Source organism: Ammospiza nelsoni, chromosome 8, assembly GCF_027579445.1.
Source record: "Ammospiza nelsoni isolate bAmmNel1 chromosome 8, bAmmNel1.pri, whole genome shotgun sequence".
Classification (NCBI taxonomy): Eukaryota; Metazoa; Chordata; class Aves; order Passeriformes; family Passerellidae; genus Ammospiza; species Ammospiza nelsoni.
Window position 1 is genome coordinate 3072178 of NC_080640.1, and position 18543 is coordinate 3090720.

General features: G+C 41.2%; 2 protein-coding genes across 6 annotated transcripts; one reads left to right on the forward strand and one right to left on the reverse strand.

Moving 5' to 3' along the window:
* Nucleotides 1-25: 25 nt before the first annotated feature.
* BCCIP (BRCA2 and CDKN1A interacting protein) lies at nt 26-8365 on the reverse strand. Its single transcript, XM_059477117.1, has 7 exons — nt 8108-8365; nt 6077-6151; nt 5505-5585; nt 4699-4791; nt 3810-3997; nt 2489-2666; nt 26-391 (listed from the first exon to the last, which is right to left on the reverse strand). The coding sequence occupies exons 1-7, from the start codon at nt 8243-8245 to the stop codon at nt 221-223; spliced, it is 924 nt and encodes a 307-aa protein (XP_059333100.1). The 5' UTR covers nt 8246-8365; the 3' UTR covers nt 26-220.
* Nucleotides 8366-8429: 64 nt separating this feature from the next.
* On the forward strand, nt 8430-18041 carry UROS (uroporphyrinogen III synthase). 5 transcript variants are annotated; one of them, XM_059477087.1, is made up of 10 exons: nt 8430-8648; nt 9954-10043; nt 10778-10861; nt 11202-11298; nt 12488-12562; nt 13091-13165; nt 15615-15698; nt 15987-16072; nt 16597-16695; nt 17295-18041. In XM_059477087.1, exons 2-10 carry the CDS (start codon nt 9981-9983, stop codon nt 17433-17435), a joined length of 804 nt encoding a protein of 267 aa, XP_059333070.1. In that variant the 5' UTR covers nt 8430-8648; nt 9954-9980; the 3' UTR covers nt 17436-18041. The 5 variants fall into 5 exon arrangements, with proteins under 5 accessions (XP_059333070.1, XP_059333073.1, XP_059333072.1 ...); XM_059477090.1 differs by having other exon boundaries at nt 17149-17354; XM_059477089.1 differs by lacking the exon at nt 15615-15698.
* The last annotated feature ends 502 nt before the right edge of the window (nt 18042-18543 follow it).

Genomic DNA, 18543 nt, shown 5'->3' on the forward strand with positions numbered 1-18543 from the left:
TGGTTAAAAACACATTGAGCAGATATTCAGGTTTTCTCTTGACACTGGGTTTTTATTGACTGCTTCTTGATGATATCAAAGTAAAATAAGTATTTAAAAATATTCATTTGGTGATATTTTTAGTTGTACAAAACTGTTGACCCAACAGCAGTTCTGCAAATATTCTGAGCTCACAGTCCTGCATGGCTGCTCTGTAAAAACCTGGGGTTTGTAGGGCAGCTCAGAGGGAGAGATAATCCTTGAGTTTCTCCATAATTCCAGGGATTCCATCAGCTGGAACTACAATAACTGTCCTCAGAGGCTTCATGGGCACATCATCAAAGGACCATCTGCCACCCAGACAGGTGTCACTTTCCTCTTGCACAGAGTAGTTGAATTTCAGAAGGGCTTTCTGAACAACAGAAACAAAAGCATTCAGATTAAAATGTTTAATTAGCATGAAGATAATTCATCATCCAAACAAAGTGAAAATAATGAATCTATCATTCCCATGCTTATTAAGAAGGTTTTTTTTTCCCTCTTGAAGTGTCCACCAAAAAGAACAACCAAAACATCCACTATTTGAAGTATTTCAAACAAACATTATATTTTCACAGAATTTATATCTTTCATATTAAATTCTATAATGATTGCTACCTTTATAGTTTGGGATGAGAGAAATAACCTAGGAGGGAGGGGGAAAAAAGAAAAAATCAATGTTCTGAGGCTCTCCTGCTTTGAGGAGAGCCTCAGAGACTTGAGGCTTCTCTTGAAACTGCCTAGAGTCCTAAAAGTTAAGGAATCTGTAATAATATGAGTATAAATCAAATATTAAGGGGATGGGCACCAAATGAATCGTGAGGAGAATTTCAGAAAGCTCTTGGAAAGGTTCCAGATGGCTGCAGCAACTGGAAGATCTGTTTATGCCTCTCCAAACAGGCAGGTGTCTGGAATGTGCATTATTTCCTTTCAGGGATATAAACCCCATACAGAAAGTCCCTTTTCATCAGCTTTCCTAGACAAAATTCCTGATCAGAAAAATAACCTAATGAATGTTTCAAGTTCTCACACAAGTCAGATGAAGAACTCTGAGCTGAACCATCAACAGAGAACTTACCTGATTCCTTCCCTTTGAAGGAAAATTAAGATCCACTCAATATACCAAGGCTTTAAGTCTCATTTTGGATGAATTAGCACACTAACTGAGTGGCTTTGCTCAAGAACAATTTGAGCACCTTTAATCCATTGCAAGTCTGGTTCTAATAGATTTTCTGGTTATAACTGTAAGGAGCAGAATGAAGGCCAGGGCAGTGCCAGGTGCAGGAAAAGGCTGCTCTCAGTTTGATATGCTCCAGGTGCCTCAGCACATTTAATGCTGTTTGATGGCAATCTAATTAACATTGTGTGTGATCAGGGAGGACAGACACTCAGCACTAATTTAACACACACACATTATTAAGTACAGAGAGACATTTTATTTAATACCCTACATAATGTTTAAAATGACTTTTTTTAAACACTGGAAAGATTGTTAAAAAGAAAACCATGCTCAGTTTGAGCTGGGAACTACTGGAGTTTAGATGAAAGCACACAATTAGCCTTTAATAATTAACAAAGCTGAGATAAATAAATACAAAATGGCCCTTCTACAACACAACACCCATGGACAGACACATGAGCTCCACAGGCTTCTCCCCAGCAGCTTTTCAATAACATTTTACACAGAATTCAGCTTCAGCTGTTTCAGCTGCTGTGGCAGGAACACAAAAAATCCACAACCTGCTACAACACAATTCCCTACAGCTACCAGTGAATTCCTCCACTTACATTTCTCTCACTCTCAAAAAATAAAATTACAGCCCTATCAGAGCCTCTGTCAGAATGATTACACACAGGAACCTTTGCCATTAAACCACCCCATGCATGTGCAAGTCCTTTGCCCTGCAGGCACTGCCAGAAATGAAAAATAACAGCCTCTTGATAAAGTAATGATATTGTATAATAGTGGTTTTAAAGCTTTGGGAACAAAAAAAGGGAGGAAAAAAAGAAGCCATGAAAAATTCTTTGCATTTCAAAGCACATCCTAAATTTAATTTCCTGCATTTTGCCCTCACCTCATCTGGCTTGGGACCAGCAGAGTTGTGTGGCCAGGCTGCCTTAGGAAATGGGAAGTAATATTTTCATCTCAGTGTTTCACCACTTTTTATTAATGTACTTGCCCTGACTAGAATAGAGACAGGAAAGGGAAGCAAGAGCCATCTCTTAGGACCTCCATAAGTTTTTATTCTGAGCATTTTTTGCAAGTAACAGGTACCCAGGAGGGAACAGATAAATCAATACACACAAAGAGCTTGATTGCTTCTCTCTCAACACTACTCCAAAACATCCTTGATTTAATTTCAAAATATTTGTGATCACCTTGATAAAAGTTCCCCTTGAATTTAAGGTGAAACATCTCTTGTTGATATGTAAAGAAAAAGAAGCATTTTGAATTAAATAATGATGTTACCTCATGAAAGAATTCTTCCTCTGCATTTGCAAACATTAATTCCTCCTTTGGCTGATTCTTCCCTTCTTTCCTCTTAGAATTGCTCTTTGTGGCTTCTGTAAAGGTCTTGCTGATCAGGAGGTAATAGTGGCACTTCCCACAGGGTTTGTTTGTCCTCTGTGCCTCAGTCAGCTCCTTCCTGAAGAGGAAGAAATGTTCCCACAACTTAAATCCTAAACAAGCACACAACCAAACCTTGTCATGTAGTGGCATAGAAAGGATATTCAAATTGCAGCCTATACTTTTATGACACCTCAGAAAATCAATTTTGCAGATGCATTCCTTGTACTTAAACACACTATTTGTACTTTAAACTATAAAAACATGGATGTTTTTCCACAGCTCACAGCATAACCCTTTTTTCCCTGAATCCTGTTCATGGTGGTACAATGATTCTCAGTGCAACTCTCCTTAAAAATACATCACATTATCACTCCTTGAGGACTGTAACTGAAAAGACAGAACATATTCCTGCTCAGCCTTGTGTTCAACGTGTTGTCACTCCAAAACCTTGAGACAAAGAGGCTGAGATCTGAATTTGAGCTGTGACAAGTGCTGAATTGGGGTGACCTCAATCTGACTTCTAATCTCATCTCACATGAGAGGAAAGAAGGCAAAAATGAAAGAAGAAATAAAGATGATCTCCATTCTATTACTGGTGCCTTAGCCAATAAAACTTCCTTGCTCCCTGTTCTCAGTGTGACACTAGAATAATGTAATGCTGTGTTTCAATGCTTAATTTATTTACATTCACCCAGCTTTTGATATAATCCATGAATTAGCAGAGATCAAGCAGCACTTCACCTGCTTTTTCATTACCTGAAACTAATCAAAACACTGCATATTTACATGGGTCAAAACTAATTCACCTTTTAATCCTTTCCCTCAGCCCAAATCTCCCATTCCTGAGCCAGACATTAACACAGCAACACCCAAGCTGCTAAAAGAGTCCTCATTTTTAAATTTTCCTAGATCAGATTGAAAATAATCTGCAAAACAAGGATAAACTGCAACATAGATAGAGCTATTTCTATTTCTAGATAGGTAGAACAGCACATTTTCTCAAATTATATTTGCTATAGAATTTGAGAAAGTTTTGTAGGTTTATAAAGATATAAAAGTATTTTTAAAATTAACTAAAGACCCTATATGAGATAATATTTTTTTTCGTTCATGCTTTACTCATATCTATAGCATCAATTGTCTGAGCACTATGTACATAAGAGTTCTGAAAATATGATGAAAAATATCATTCAGCAAGAAAAAAAATAAACAAACTTACTGGAGCTGCTGGTGCATGGGCAGAGCAATCTGAGGGGGGACATTGATGAACCTCTCACTCAGGATGAGCCCCACAGGCTTGGTGCTGTCACTGAGGAGTTTGCTGAGCTGCTCCAGCACCTGCTGCTCACAGCTCTGCTCACAGCGCCCCAGGAGCAGCTCTTTGATTTGCTCAGCACACTGGGTGCCCTGCAAGCAAAGGGTGCATTTTATTTACCTGATAAAACAGCTGTTTGCACAAAAAAACCCTTGAGTGTCACCTGAGTGTCACCTTGGAGGGAAATTCCTACAGGCCCGGTGGCAATTTCCCTCAGCAGCCCCTAAAGCACTGCACCATTGCTGTGAAATCATTCTCCAGCCTAAAGCTGAGGGCAAACAAAGCTTGTGAAGTGATGGAACAAGGAACTGCAGCACCACAGCAAAACTCCAAACTGCACAAGATCAAGGGGAGGAAATACAAGAGACTGACAGCTCATTTATGCTGGAATTACTGGGCCCAGTTTTAACTCTCTGTTCCATTTTGTGCTTCACGTTTGACCCAAAAAGTGAAGCCACTTCAAGTTCTATAACCCCCAAAAAGCTAATCCACTTCAAGTTTTATCACCCCAAAAAGCTAATCCACTTCAAGTTCTATAACCCCAAAAAGCTAATCCACTTCAAGTTTTATCACCCCAAAAAGCAAAGCCACTTCAAGTTCTATCACCCCAAAAAGCAAAGCCACTTCAAGTTTTATCACCCCAAAAAGCTAAGCCACTTCAAGTTTTATCACCCCAGTCCTCCAGAGTGGAATTCCAAATCCTGTCCAGCTGTCCAGACCTGTTACACAGGATGCAGTCTCATTTATTACTGATGGTAATATTTATAAGCAGATGTTACTGAGGAATACCAACCTTCCTTTCTGTTAAGTTCAAGCAGCTTATAAAACCAAAAACTTCATCATCATCTTCTTCATCATCAGAACTGTCTTCCTGCACTTCTGCTTGCTGTTGGATGAAAGGAAAAGCAACAGCTCATACTGACATTCTATTTCCAGTCTGTAGAAAAAGATGTTTTTCTTTCCAGGTGATGTCAGCAGATGAAAACCACAGAGGAATCTGTACAAACACACACTGCACATTGTGCTGCACCCCTGAACACCTCAGTGTGCTCAGAGGCAGCTTCAGAGACCAGGCCATGCACCTTCCACAGCAGAGTCCTCTGAAAGGCACTGAAGGTTGATAGCTCACATTTGATAAGCAGCATCTCAGCCCAGGGAATGGCAATATCTTAAACAAAACCAATTTCCTTCAGTTTCTGATGCAGTAAACCTGGAGTGTCTGGACAAGCACAGAGCAATAAAGCTTTGATAGGGAGGGGACAAGGAGCTGTGTCTTTGTAGGAAAGTCATAAACTCCTATTTCCTATGGAGATGGTGACAAACCTCTCCATTGCATTTTCAGCATTACTACACTGAAATTCAGGGAGGGAAAAGCTTTCCATGTGTAAAAAGAAACCAGCAATAACAATACAGCAAATTCATTCTTTGCTTGAAAGTAGGCATGGAAAATTTCAGTTCCCATAGAAAAATTATTCTTAAAGCAGAAAGAGCAAGAAAGCACACAATAACAGACAGAATCCCCTTCTGAAATACAGAAATAATGTCATTTTAACAAAAAAAAGCATTGTACTTCAATTACTAATATCATATCTGTCTTACCTTGATAATACTCCCAATATGGTTCTGTTGTATTAATATATCAGTTAATTCAGCAGTGTTAACAGGAGCTTTTAGAAACAACTGGAAGACAGGAAACAAGTATTAAATTTCAGGCACTGAGAGTGTATCATGGACCACGTAATAGAAAATAAAGTGAGATTTTTATTTATCTTCCTTCATTATAATACTGCCAAAACTAGCAATCAGCTGCTGGAGGTGCTTGCTCCTGCACCTTCCACATGCTGGTATTTTCACACTGGTGCCCTCTGGAGTTTGGTATGATCTGAAAGCTGTGGCTATTCCATCCCTGGAAGTGTCCAAGGGCAGGCTGGATGGAGCTTGGAGCAATCTGGGACAGTGGAAGGTGTCCCTGGCCATGGCAGGGGTGGCACTGGATGGGCTTTAAAGTCCCTTCAGACCCAAACTGCTCTGGGATTATCTAATAAAGGAAAGAAAGTAATATATAAAAGCTATAAATCAATACAGAGAATGTGAAGTGATGCCTTTGCACAACTCCTTAGATATTATTTATAAATGGACATATGAACCAAGCTGACAAGTAGCCACAGTACCTGCTGTAGTAACTTCTTTATCCCATTATAGTCATTGTCTGATATAGAATGTGCTTCAAATTCAACATTCACTTCCTGTGGAGCAAAACAGAGAATATCACACACACTTGGCAGAGGTTATATCAGAACAAAGCTAAACTGTAAGAAACTTGAAGGCAATAATGGCAAAGAGCAGAAACAGAACTTATTTCCACCTTGCAGTAATCTCAGCAATTGTTATCATTTCTCCTGTGAGCTTTAGAGAACGTTTCTGACAGTAACTTTTTAAAACTGACCCACCAATTGTGTCATGAACAAACCTTCAATACTTTTCTCCTGCCATCTGGTTCACACAATTACAGCTGTTGCAGCCACAGACCCTTCCTGGAGAGAGGCTGACCCAGGCAGTTAAACCCTGGAAACTTCAGCACTGGGCTCTAACACCTTAGCTGCAGATTGCTGCAGACATTAAATAATTACACCCAAACCCACACTTCTGCTATTTCCCCAAATCCTCCTGGCATCACTAACCCCACTGTGGAACTCTGCAAATGATGATACCCAAGCACTGCAGCAGCCACAGTGGGAACTGCTGCTTCTCCTTCCAGAACAAATGCTGTGTGTCTACCAACATTTTTATTGGTATTCAATATTAAAAATCACACCTGCCAAGGTTTCTCTGCCCACCTTTTCCACTGTTCAAGATCATTCAACTTTTAATTGCCAGTTTCAACTACTCCTGAGTAACCTCAACAACTCAGCCTCACTTTTGCCACCGTTCAGCCCCAGAACTCTCTCCAATCTCACACAGAGGTTGTGGCCTTTGCTGTCCACTGGAAGAACAGTGTTAAAGACCTCTTTGCAATGTAGAAAACAGGCGCACAGTCCCTTGGGAGGCAGCAAAATTCAGGAGACACAGGCACAGGCTGCCCTGGATCCCTGCAAGTGCCCAAGGCCAGGTTGGACAGGCCTTGGAAAACCCTGCGATAGTGCAAGGTGTCCCTGCCATGGCAGGGGGTGAAACTGGATGGGCTTTAATGTCCTTTCCAAACCAAACTATTCTGGGATCCTACAATAAAAGGAAGCAAATTTATTTTTACAATAATAAACCATAGCAGAAAATAATAAAAGAGCTAATGCCCTGTGCTGACAGCATCGTTTCCAAGCAGCCACCTCCAGCCCCACACCTGAGCGGACACACCAAGGGTCAGGGGGCTGTACAGCTGAGACCTCTGGGCCCCAACACTTGGAAAACAGCTAAAAAAATCAAAACTTTCAACAACAACACAGTGAACACACTTTGGATCTCCGGCCCACAGGGACGCGTTCCCTGTGCTCCCACAGGACACGCACCCAGCACCCGCTGGGCCTGGCGGGGCACAATCCCTTCCCAAGCCCTTCCCCGGTATAGTATTTTCAGGGAACCCCAATGAGGGGAGAAAAATGAGGCATCTGATTCCATGCTATCAGAAGGCTAATTAATTATTTTATTATACTACGTCATTCTATACTATATTACATTACCTCTAAACTGAATTTGCCAAGCACTCAACTCTGCACACACTGCACAGAACTCGTGACTGTCACCCTCAGTCCCGACACACACACACAAACCTGGCCCTGACAGGCCAAGGAAACAAAACACCATCACTTAGGGTAAACAATCTCCATATTGCATTCTACTTTTGCACAAACACAGGCGCTGCAAATGATAAGAATTGTTTTTCCTTTCTCTGAGGTTTAGCGAATGTGAAACCCAGAAATATTCTTGGGAAGATTTGTGCCTTGATTTTCTCCGTGAAGAGAAACGCATCGACACCCGAACACCCCCTGACACCCTTCCCAAGCCCTTCCCAAGCCCTTCCTGAGCATCCCCCGATAGTCCTTTCCCGAATATCCCCTGACAGCAAGCCCTTCCCGAATATCCCCTGACAACAATCCCGTCCCAATCCCTTCCCGAATATCCCCTGACAAAATTCCTTCCCAATTCAATCCCGAACATCCCTGCCAACCCCACCCGTACCGGAGCCGTGCGGGGCCGGTCCCGCTCACCTCAGCGATGGGCTCGTCCGAGTCGGAGCACGCCGAGCTCTCGGAGCCGCTGTCGGAGCCCTCGGAGCTGCCGGAGCCGCTGTGGGAGCCCTGCTCCCCGGCGGGGTCCCGCGCCCGGCGCTTGGCCGGCGTGGCCATGGGCACGGAGGGGCGGTGTGGCCGCGGGATGTCGCTGAATGTCGCCGAAAGTCGCGATGGAGAGCGGCAGGCAGCGCCCGCTGAGCGCGGAGCAGCCGCGGAGCCCGAAGGGGGAGGCGCGGCCCGCCTCTGTCCCCGTGAACCCGGATTTCCTCTCGTTGCTGTGGTGTCACTTCCTTGCGAAGGGAATTCCTTACAGGAATGGCTGGCAGGGGGTAAATCCGCCTGCCCAGGGCGGTTTGGAGTCCCCGTCCCTGCAGGAAGAGCCGGAGGTGGCTCCAGGGCTGGGGACGCGGTGGGGATCGGGCTCTGCTCGGGCTCGGTGACCTTGGAGGCTTCCTCAGCCTCAGGGACGCTGTGCTTTAAAAGTGTCTGAGCATCTCCGACAGTAGCAAAAATTACTGTAAGTAAAAACCAGCGTTTGTAAAAACTGCCGATTAAAGCAGGAATCAGGCTGCTCGCTCTAGAAGTCGTGTCCCGGGTTCCCCCGACCCAAAGTCCCTGGATAATTCCAGATAAATCACAGAGAACGGTGACAGGGACAGCGCAGTAAGCACAACGTGATTCTGGGCTTTATGAAAATGCCAGTCGGGAAAACGCGTTCAAATGCCCTAAACACTGAAAGAATGCTCATTAATGATCAAGTTACATGCAACGTGTTCCATTGAACGCTTTGTGTCTAATTAATGAAGAAATGAGCTGTTAATGAGGCCGTGGAAAGAAGAGCATTGGGCACTCGCTGTTGCCAGCCAGGGGAAATGCAAGGCACAGAGCCCTGGGATGTAACTCCGGCTTTATAAACGTGCTTCAAGTAGGCTCAGATTTTCATCTTCCCTTTAAAGCCTCAAACGCATCTGTGGGGTTTTAAGTCTTGTGTTTGTCTGGGTTTTTTTTGTTTGGTTGGCTTTTTTTGTTTTGTTTTTTAAGCTGTGTTTGCTCTGGGAGCAATTAGCTCCTTGCCAAAATTCTAATACTGATATCCAGGAAAAGAATTTAGTGGAGGATTGAATTTTCCTATGTGTGTGATCTGTCAGGAAAATACCACACTGGTAATTGGGGTAAATATGCACTTAGAGAGTGGATTTCTGTTTGTATTATTTGTGTATTGGTTACGTTTTGTAACTTTGAGGTTACCACCAAAGCTTGTAAGGAACTGAGAAGTCTCATCTTTTTTCTTCCATTTTTATAGCAGAATAGATGTTTTCAGTCCTGCCTTGTTTCCTAGACTATCAGAGAAAGCATATTAATATTATCTATATTATTATAGATGGATAAATGTGTGCATATAGACACACATATATTAAATAAAACCAATCTTTGCATGCTCATTTTGCTGAGCAGAGGCTGCGTGGAAATTAATAGAATAAATAATCTTTTTGTAGATAGGAGCTGATTCAATTGCAGAACGTGAGGGCATTGTAGGACCTGCTACTGCTTTTACAAAATATTCTTTCAAATGTGTTCCCCTTGATGAGTTTAGCAGAGCCTCTCCTTTGAGCAGTGTTATCTAAAGGCAGCATATTCTTTTCTGTCCTTATCAGGGTGGGTGTTCCTGCCTGGAGAATGCACAAATAGCTGTTTACTCCTTGTGCAAGAGCAGTACAACTGCTAGCAACTCACTCCTTGGAGCTGCTAAAGTCACTGTTAGAGTCAAAAACTCCTCCAAAAATTAGATATAATTAAGATAAATTCCATTCTTGTGTTTCAGGGTTCTGCTGAGCCTCCTTGGTGAACAATGAAGGTTCTGCTGCTGAAGGATCCCAAAGACAAAGATTCAGGACCAGATCCTTATATTGAAGTGAGTAAACGTTGAGAAAACTAAAAAAAAAAGTGTCACTTCTTTATTAAATATGAATGCAATTGTTTCAAGTCAAACAATAAAAATTAGGAGTGTCTTTCTGAAATTATGCTGGGAGAAAAAGTATCTTGGAAAATAGCCCTTCCTGCCAAAAATTGTATTAATTATGGGACATTTGTACTGAATTCATTGTAAAGCTCTCAGCAAAGTACTGATATTGAACCAGCCTCATTTGAATTAATTAGTATTGATTATGCTTATTTGGACAGAATAAGGATTACAGAAACTCTGTGTTTTTATGGGAATGTGATGTGAAATAGAGCTTACCTGTTGCTGGGGTCCCTTCTGCTCCTGCCCTTGGTCCTGTGAGTAAATCTCACTGATAAGAGGAAGAATTCCTGATAAAGGAGGATTATTTCTTCAGAAGAAACCTACTGACAGAATTACAGACATGCACAGGGATATTCACAGGACTGGGTGGGCACTTGGGGGCTTCAGAGTTTTGTGCTGGTGTCTCCTGTACCTCAGAAGGTCCCACAGCTGATTGTTTAATTAAATCTTGTAATAATAAATAACTAACAAATTCAAACTAGATTTACCAGGGAAAGGAAATAAAATGCCTTTTTCTTTTGCTTTAACAAAGAGAAATGCTTGTGCTGACTTAGTCAGCTCTTTGAAAAAGCAAAAATGCTGTTTGGAATTTATTTCAAGAGCTGCAAACCTTTTCTTGATAGGAATTAGGATCATACAACTTGGAAGCAACGTTGATCCCAGCTTTGTCATTTGAATTCACCTCTCTTGACAGCTTATTTGAGAAGGTAAGTTTGAAATTCTTTCAGTTGTTTTATTTCCAACAGGATTTGGTTGCCAAGATCCCATTTAATCATTCTCTGTGTGGTACAAATAACTCTCTGGTTGTACAGTAAATTTCATGTACAACATCAAGGACCTTGCCCTTGCTTCTTAAAGAATTAAATTGTTCAAACAGAATTCACATTTAAATTGTGAATTGTCACAAGTGTTGGGGCATTTCTGGCAGTTATTGAAGCTGTTCTGGTTGCCACAAGGTTATAAATAATTGATCAGCTGATTTTTAAAATTAATTTATAATTAATTTTTTTTTTTTTTTTACTTCTTAAATTTACTGTTTCTAAATAGCTTTCCCATCCAGAGTGCTATGGAGGCCTGGTTTTTACCAGCCCAAGAGCATTAGAAGCCATCAAGATATGTTTAAAAGAGAAGAGTAAAAAAGAGGGTAAGTACATATTGATATTCCTTGGTCTTTTTCTCCCAGCATCTTCTAAAGTTTGGATTTTAATGAATTTTATTTCATCCACCAGTAGATATTTGGAGCATGTTTTTTTTGAAAAAACCTGAATTCCATAATTCTTTCAGAATCATAAAGGGTTTATGCTACCCTGAGCTTTTAAGGGTTGTGTTTTCCACGCTGAAAAATGAAGGAAAGGAGCTTTTGGTGCAAGTTACCAATTAGTGAGAGCTTTGCCAGCTCTGGTTCTCTCTTGCAGAAGGAATATTATATTTTTTGCTGCAGTGCCTGGTTGAGTGCTGACTGCTTTCCTCCTTAAAGAGAAGATCCTCTCACAAAAACTGGCCATCACTTCTGTGCCTGTATAATTCCTATGAAAAGCTGCAGAAAAAGGGAGCTCTCTCTCTCTTGGATAAGAAATTTCTCAAGTGAATTAATTAATTATTAGCTAAAAAATGAAGAAGTGCTGAGGCATCCAAGGCAGGAGATGAGGAGTGAGGAAGAATCCTGCTAAATAGAAATACCCATCACAATGAAGTGCCAAATCCTTCTAAACTCTTCCAAATTCTTATCTTGGGTGATTCTGGCATGGAGTTTCTACTTTACCTGCTCCATTTTTGGGCTGTGGACAAATCAATGTCCTGTGAGTAAGGTTACACCTTTGAGTAAGCAGTCAATGCACTGAGACCCTCAGCTATTGTAGCATTTGTAGCAGTAGAGAAAAATATATTAAGATTTTAGGTCAAAAAGTATCTCTAATTCCATCCCTAACCTTGATTAGGACTTTTGGAAAATAAATATTTTAATAATAAAAATGAGTCTGTAGTTCTTATTTGGGTCCTCTCAATGGCAATAAATCCTTGAGTTTTTTACTTCTGATTTTTATTTTTACTGTTGTGGTTTGTGTTTCTTTTTTCACCCCAGTAGTCCCAGAAAAAACTCAGTGTCCTGTGCTGCTCTGATTAAAACAAGACAATAAAAAAACTTGGGGTATCTATTTTTGATCCTGTAGGATTTGTACATCCAGATTTGCTGAATGTGTAGTGGAATTTTAGCTATTATTATCATTTTGCTGTATTTGTGGATTAAACAAAAGCCCAAAAAGTCATTTATCATTCACATTCTGTTGCCATGTGCTTAAATTCCATTTAATTTAGTATAATTTAATGTTTTTCAGCCTGGTCAAAATCTCTTAAACAAATGTGGAATATCAAACCAACATATGTGGTAGGAAAAGCTACAGCTTCTTTAGGTAAGCTGGGGTTTAAAAAAAGAAAAATTGGTTAAATCTGACTTGTAAGTACAATTTTTGGAGGAAGAGCTGTTATTCAATGGTGCTGAGAAGGAAATTTAAGTTTTAAAGTGGTTAATTTGGAAGAGAGGTAATTATGTAAACATTGGAATTATCCATGCTCCAGCCAAGGATATCCATGGATCTGATCCAGCCTCTGGATTTCTGCTCCTTCTGTTCTAATCTGATGGCCACTGCTTGAAAAATTGGGTCAAAACAGGAAAAAAACCCCCTTTGTTCTTAATTTGAATGTGGTTTTGTCATTACTTTTGGAATTGAAATTGGATGAAAGGGATTCTAACCTTGCAGAATTTATTTGTACACAAATTATTTGTGTGCCTCCCTTTCCATCCCAGGGTTCTGTGGCAGGAAATCTGAATTGTTCTCATTGTTTGCCATGGTTTTTGCTTTGCTGCCTTTGGTTCTGCAGGAAATCTGAATTGTTCTCATTGTTTGCCATGGTTTTTTCTTTGCTGCTTTTGGTTCTAGTGGAAGAAATTGGTCTTGTTCCACAAGGAGAAATGGCTGGAAATGCTGAGAAATTAGCTGAATATATTTGTTCAAGTAAGTGGTTAAAATGTTGGAGTTAAATTAAAGTAATCCTAAGTGAATTAAGGTCCCTTCCATCATTTCAGAATTTCCTTGAGGCAAAATCAAGTGCACTGTGAGACAAAAATACTTCAAAATGCATTTACAAGATATTAATCTACATGTAATCTTAGACCCTCTAGTTAATTAATAAATACTATATGAACCAGCAGGAAAAAGTTTATTTTTACTGGAAGATCAGAGCTGTAATGACTGGAAATTGCTGCTAAATGAGAAGATTTGATTGCTGGTGACTTTCCCCAAAATTACCCTGTGGTTTCAGAGGGATCTGGTTCTCAGCACCAAAACTGAGTGGTTTTGAAGAAATTAAATTGATGCTTTAAGTTTTGTTTAACCATTTTGTTATGGTTAAATCTGTAACTCTTAGCCTATTATCAGATTATTGGGGAATTTTAAAAAAGTCTGTTTGCTGACTTCTGTTCTTACTCTTAAGTTGTTAAAATTTCCAGTAGCAATAAGGAAGATTTTTAGACTTAGGAGCTGTTTATTTTTTGAGTGGATGGCTCAGTAGGAGCAGTGAAAAAAGAGTTTTTGCACAGATGTGAGGCTGCTGAGCAAAGTCTGCCCAGTAGCAGAGATTTACAGGGACAAGAAAAATGGGATGGGAGCTGGAAAGGATTGGTTTTGCTGGGCACAGTGCTCTCTAATTCACTGGCACATAAAATACTTCAGCTCTAGGGAATATTTAATGGTAAAAATGGAAGTTGCCAGCACAAGATCAAATAATAAATTCTGAAAATTAAAAATGCAACACGAATATGTTGTGAGTGAAGAATAACCCATCTCCTCTCTTCTAATAGCAAATGTGTTAAAGCAAAGAAAGGGTTCAGCTGATTTTTAGTGCTGCAAAATCTACTTCTGGCAGTGAATTAATATTTGCTGGGATTTTTTCAAGCAGAAAGACAAGAGAAATACCTGTTTATTGTTGTAGGAAGGTGAAAAAAATTACCCAAGCAGTGAATTTCAGGCACTGGAGCCTGTTTGTTGTTGAGATATAGAAATATCCTCCAGAGTTTATTGGGCTCTGCATATTTAAATGCTCTCAGCTGATCAAGAGCTTTAGAACAACCTTGGAAGTACAGATTAAATTGTCTCATGTTCCCTGTTATGTATAAATTAATTTCTGTTTGTGCATGAAGAAGTAAATGAAAATAATAGCTCTGAATTTCCTGTATCTTGAGAGGTTATTGCCAGAATAAAAATAAAAGCTGAAATAATGAGATTTTTTTGTCACCACCTTTTGTGCTTTGGTACCCAATTCAGTTTAAGGAATGGGAAATGAAGGAATTTACTCTTCTCAAGGCAAATATTTGGCTACAGAAGCAGGAGATCCCAGTCCTTGTTGTGTGGTTCAGGCCTACCAAGGCGTTTTTCTGTACCAAAAGAATTGGTGTTTGCTTACAGGTATCACACTGACACTTCAAATAACTGCCATGACTTGCAGGAGAATTGATGCTGGAACATTCCAATTTCATCTAATTTTAAAATCTTTTTTACATTCTGAGCCAAGTTCATTCTTCCTCTAATTTTTAATTTTAATTTAAGAATATCTGGTTTCTAAAGAAACCTCAGTGTGGAGTCAGAACACTCAGGTGTGTCTGGGTTGACTCCTACAGGGGTCTTTCCATTTGATTTTCACCCTGCTGCCCTTCTTTTAATCCCTGAAGAATGTCTGCTTGCATAAACCAACAATCTCCTTCCAGCACTTAAAAACATTTCTTCTCCAGTAGTTGTCTCTATAAAATGTATTAACAAATCTGAATTAGTAATAAAATAATTTCATTTCTTTGGAAAGCTGAATGCAAAGCTGTATCAATCTGTGTAGAATTTAATATTGAAATTTTCTCTGTGTTTCTCATCTATAGAAAAGGCAAAAGCTGTGCAAAGCAAGTCTGCTGTTAAATTCCTAATTTGACAAAAGCAAGTGAGGATATCCACTCCCACCCCAGCACTGCAACCAGAATCCTTTTTCCTTGGGGAATTAAGAAAATGGAATTGCAGATAGACCAAAACTTTCCAGCACAGTATTGTCCTTTCTTTGTCTGCCTGAGTATTCTTTTGTGGAGAGCTCTGTCATTTATTGAGTGGGACAGATTTGAAATATCCAATTGAGGCAGGTTGTGCTGAGGAGGAGATAAAGTGCATTTCTGTTCCCCTTGCCCTTGTGCAAAGAAAGTTATCTTTTTAGCCAATATTCATATTCTAGTTATGGAATATTTTTAATGTTCCTGCTAAGTAGCCTGTCCTGTGAATTGGGGCTGCAGATGTTTTCATTTACCTCCGAGCTGTGTCTGTGGTGAGGCATTTGATAAATCAGCATTTGATACCTTTAAAATGTATTAAATCACATTTACTCTTTATTAAAGGCCTGAGTTAATTAAAGTTCTTGTTTGTGTGTTTACAGGAGAGAAACCCAATTCCTCAGCTCTCCTGTTTCCTTGTGGAGCCCTGAAAAGAGAAGTACTTCCTACAGTGCTTAGAGAAAAAGGTTGAACTTCCCCTGGAGACCCATTTTAATTAGTCAGTGATGAGAAAAGTTGTATCTAAAGCTTGTGAACCAAATTGGAAGAAGTAAAAGTGGAACTTGCTGAGGAGAGGACAGGAGTAAACACTGGGAGCTTGGCTGGCTGCCCACAGCTCAGGGACCTGCAAATCCTCCACAGAACTTTCATGTGTCTTTTTAGCTAAAAGAGTTACACTTCAGTGCAGTTAGGATGTTGTGAGTGCTGAACTGAAATAATAGAAATTAATGAATGAATTAATGTCCTGATTGCAGGCATACCCCTGGAAAGCCTCACAGTTTATCAAACAGCCCAGCACCCTGATCTGCAGGAATCTTTGAGCAGTTACTTCTCCCAGCAGGTACTGGACACTGAGGTACTTTGGGATTTTCTGAGGGAGGTGGCAATGCCTCCCAGAATATTCCTGTTTTTGAAGTAGTGTAACTGAAATATCACTGGGCATCTTTGCTGTGCATCACAAATCAGAATCCAGGAGTAATCTGCCCTACATAGTTTGTGTAACAATAGTCATTGCTTTTCATTTTTCAGTATTGGCTTTCTGGTTTTCCATGTTAGGAGCCTCCATCATAGAATTGCAGAATCATGGAATGGTTTGGGTGGGAAGGGAACTTAAAGCTCATCCAGTGCCACCCTTGCCATGGCAGGGACACCTCCCACTGTCCCAGGCTGCTCCAAACCTGTCCAACCTGGTCTTGGGCACTGCCAGGGATCCAGGGGCAGCCACAGCTGCTCTGGGCACAATTCCTAATTCCCAATATCCCATCCAGCCCTGCCCTCTGGGCTAAAGCCATTCCCTGTGTGCTGTGCCCATGTGCCAAGGCACTGCTGGAGTGAGCTGTGCCAACCTCTGCTTCTTTCACCCAGGGGATCCCTGCCAGCATCGTGTTCTTCAGCCCCTCTGGTGTCAAATTCTGCCTCCAGCACATCCAGAAGCTTTCAGGGGATTTGATCAACCAAGTCAAGGTATCTTCTCTTACAAATGGTGGAATATGAGAGGCAGTAAATTTGGGGTGGGCAAATGAGATACAAAGGCTGTTTCAACCACTGCAAACCTTATCTTTGGTTTGTGTTTATTCCTCTGAAGAAAACCCCAGTTTATAACAAATACAAATGATATTACATAGATTTATAGAATTCCAGAAAGGGTTGGGTTGGAAGGGACTTTAAAACCCATGTTGTTGCACCCCATTGCCATGGGCAGGGACACCTTCCACTACACCAGGTTGCTCCAGCCCCATCCAAGCTGGCCTTGGGTGGATTTTAAAAACAAAATTGTTCTCCCCAACCAATTCCCCCATCTCCATTGGGATAGACTTCATTTTCCCTGAGTGATGCCATGGTGTGAGGAGTTGTTGCTTGCACCAGGCTGCAGCTGATTAAAATTCCTCTCACTTCTCCCTGCTCTGCGGGACTCAGAGCTTTCAGTGTTTGTAATGTTGAGATAAATACTCATCTCCCTGAGTCACTGCTGAGCAGCTCCATTGATGGGTGCCTGTTAATGCTGCAAATCCCCATGCTGAGCTGGAGAGCTGAGCCCTGACAGTGCAGTGCTGTCCCTGCAGTTTGCTGCCATCGGCCCCAGCACAGCAAAGGCGCTGCGAGATGCTGGCATCGCTGTGAGCTGCACTGCAGGGAGCCCCACGGCCCAGGACCTGGCTGCTGCCATGCACACAGCCCTGCAGCCTCACAACTGCTGCCTCTGACAGCCCAGCCTGCCCAGCAGGGCACTCCAGGAGGGCTTTTCCAACCTGCAGACCCGTGGGTGTTGGGATTATGAAGCACTGTCCTGGTCAGGGATGGCTGTGAGAAGGTTACACTGAAATATCTTAAGAAATCTGGGATCTGTCCATCATCCTTAAAGCATCCAGCTCTTCCCTTTCCTCCTGTGTGCACTGTGAATATTTTATCCTTGAAAAGCAGCTGTGAATACTGAGAAACTGCAATCGGCCCCAGACCTCACCTCAGGTATCCCCCAGCACACAGCTCAGGTTGGATTTCTCTGTATGATCAGTTTTACTTGCACATCTTTTGTAGGAAAAACCCCCATATCCCAATGAAGTATTTTCTTTTGTAAACTTGTTTGCTTGTTGTTCTACTTGTTTTCAACTATTTGTATAAAATGTGAATTGGAGATTGTTTGTGGAACAGAATTCTTGCTGTGAAGTTGCTCTGTGTGGGGCTGCTGTCAGTTCAGGTCAGCTGTTGCCCCTTGTTACCCAACCAGGGTGTTCAAAATTAGCTTTTGGTTTCTGTTCCTGTAATGAAGGATTTATTAACAGGGAAATAAACTGGCTTATCAGAGTTAATAATGGTGTTAGAGTTGTCTGTTCTGGATGTGGTTTATGCTTTAATTGTTTATCTCTGGAAGGGGAAAAATAATCCTATTTAGCACTAATGCTCCCTCCAGCTAATGCCAAGGACTTCACAGGAGATTTGAATCATAATATACTCAATTATAATCCTCCTGAAAGTCATTTGTGCTGTTAGCACAGTGCTGAGGTTCCTGCAATAACAGAGAAAGCCTCGTTTGCTGCACAGTTCAGGTCAAGTCTGAGGATGGGTCCTGAATTTCCATCCATGAGAGGCTCCACAGCTGGAACAAGAGGGAAACAAAGTTCTGTTCCTGTAACCTGAGTAATTCCAGTGTGGGGTCATCACTGGGCACAGCAGGACAATGTTTGGCTTACCAAACACTTCCCTGTCTCAGGATGAAATGGAATCTCTGAGGGTACAAACTGCTGCAAGATCCCAGGCTGGTTTGGGTTGGAAGGAACCTTAAAAAGCTCATCTAATTCCATATGAATGCAGTAA

What these genes read in the sequence shown, in the direction of transcription:
- BCCIP (XM_059477117.1), bottom strand. Translation starts at nt 8,245, where the DNA reads ATGGCCACGCCGGCCAAGCGCCGGGCGCGGGACCCCGCCGGGGAGCAG. An exon ending in TGAACTTAACAGAAAGGAAG is followed by an intron (nt 3,998 to 4,698) that starts GTTGGTATTCCT and finishes CTTTGCTTGCAG; the next exon opens with GGCACCCAGTGTGCTGAGCA. An exon ending in CCCATGCACCAGCAGCTCCA is followed by an intron (nt 2,667 to 3,809) that starts GTAAGTTTGTTT and finishes CTTCCTCTTCAG; the next exon opens with GAAGGAGCTGACTGAGGCAC.
- UROS (XM_059477087.1), top strand. Translation starts at nt 9,981, where the DNA reads ATGAAGGTTCTGCTGCTGAAGGATCCCAAAGACAAAGATTCAGGACCA. An exon ending in AGAGAAGAGTAAAAAAGAGG is followed by an intron (nt 11,299 to 12,487) that starts GTAAGTACATAT and finishes AATGTTTTTCAG; the next exon opens with CCTGGTCAAAATCTCTTAAA. An exon ending in GCAGTTACTTCTCCCAGCAG is followed by an intron (nt 16,073 to 16,596) that starts GTACTGGACACT and finishes TCTTTCACCCAG; the next exon opens with GGGATCCCTGCCAGCATCGT.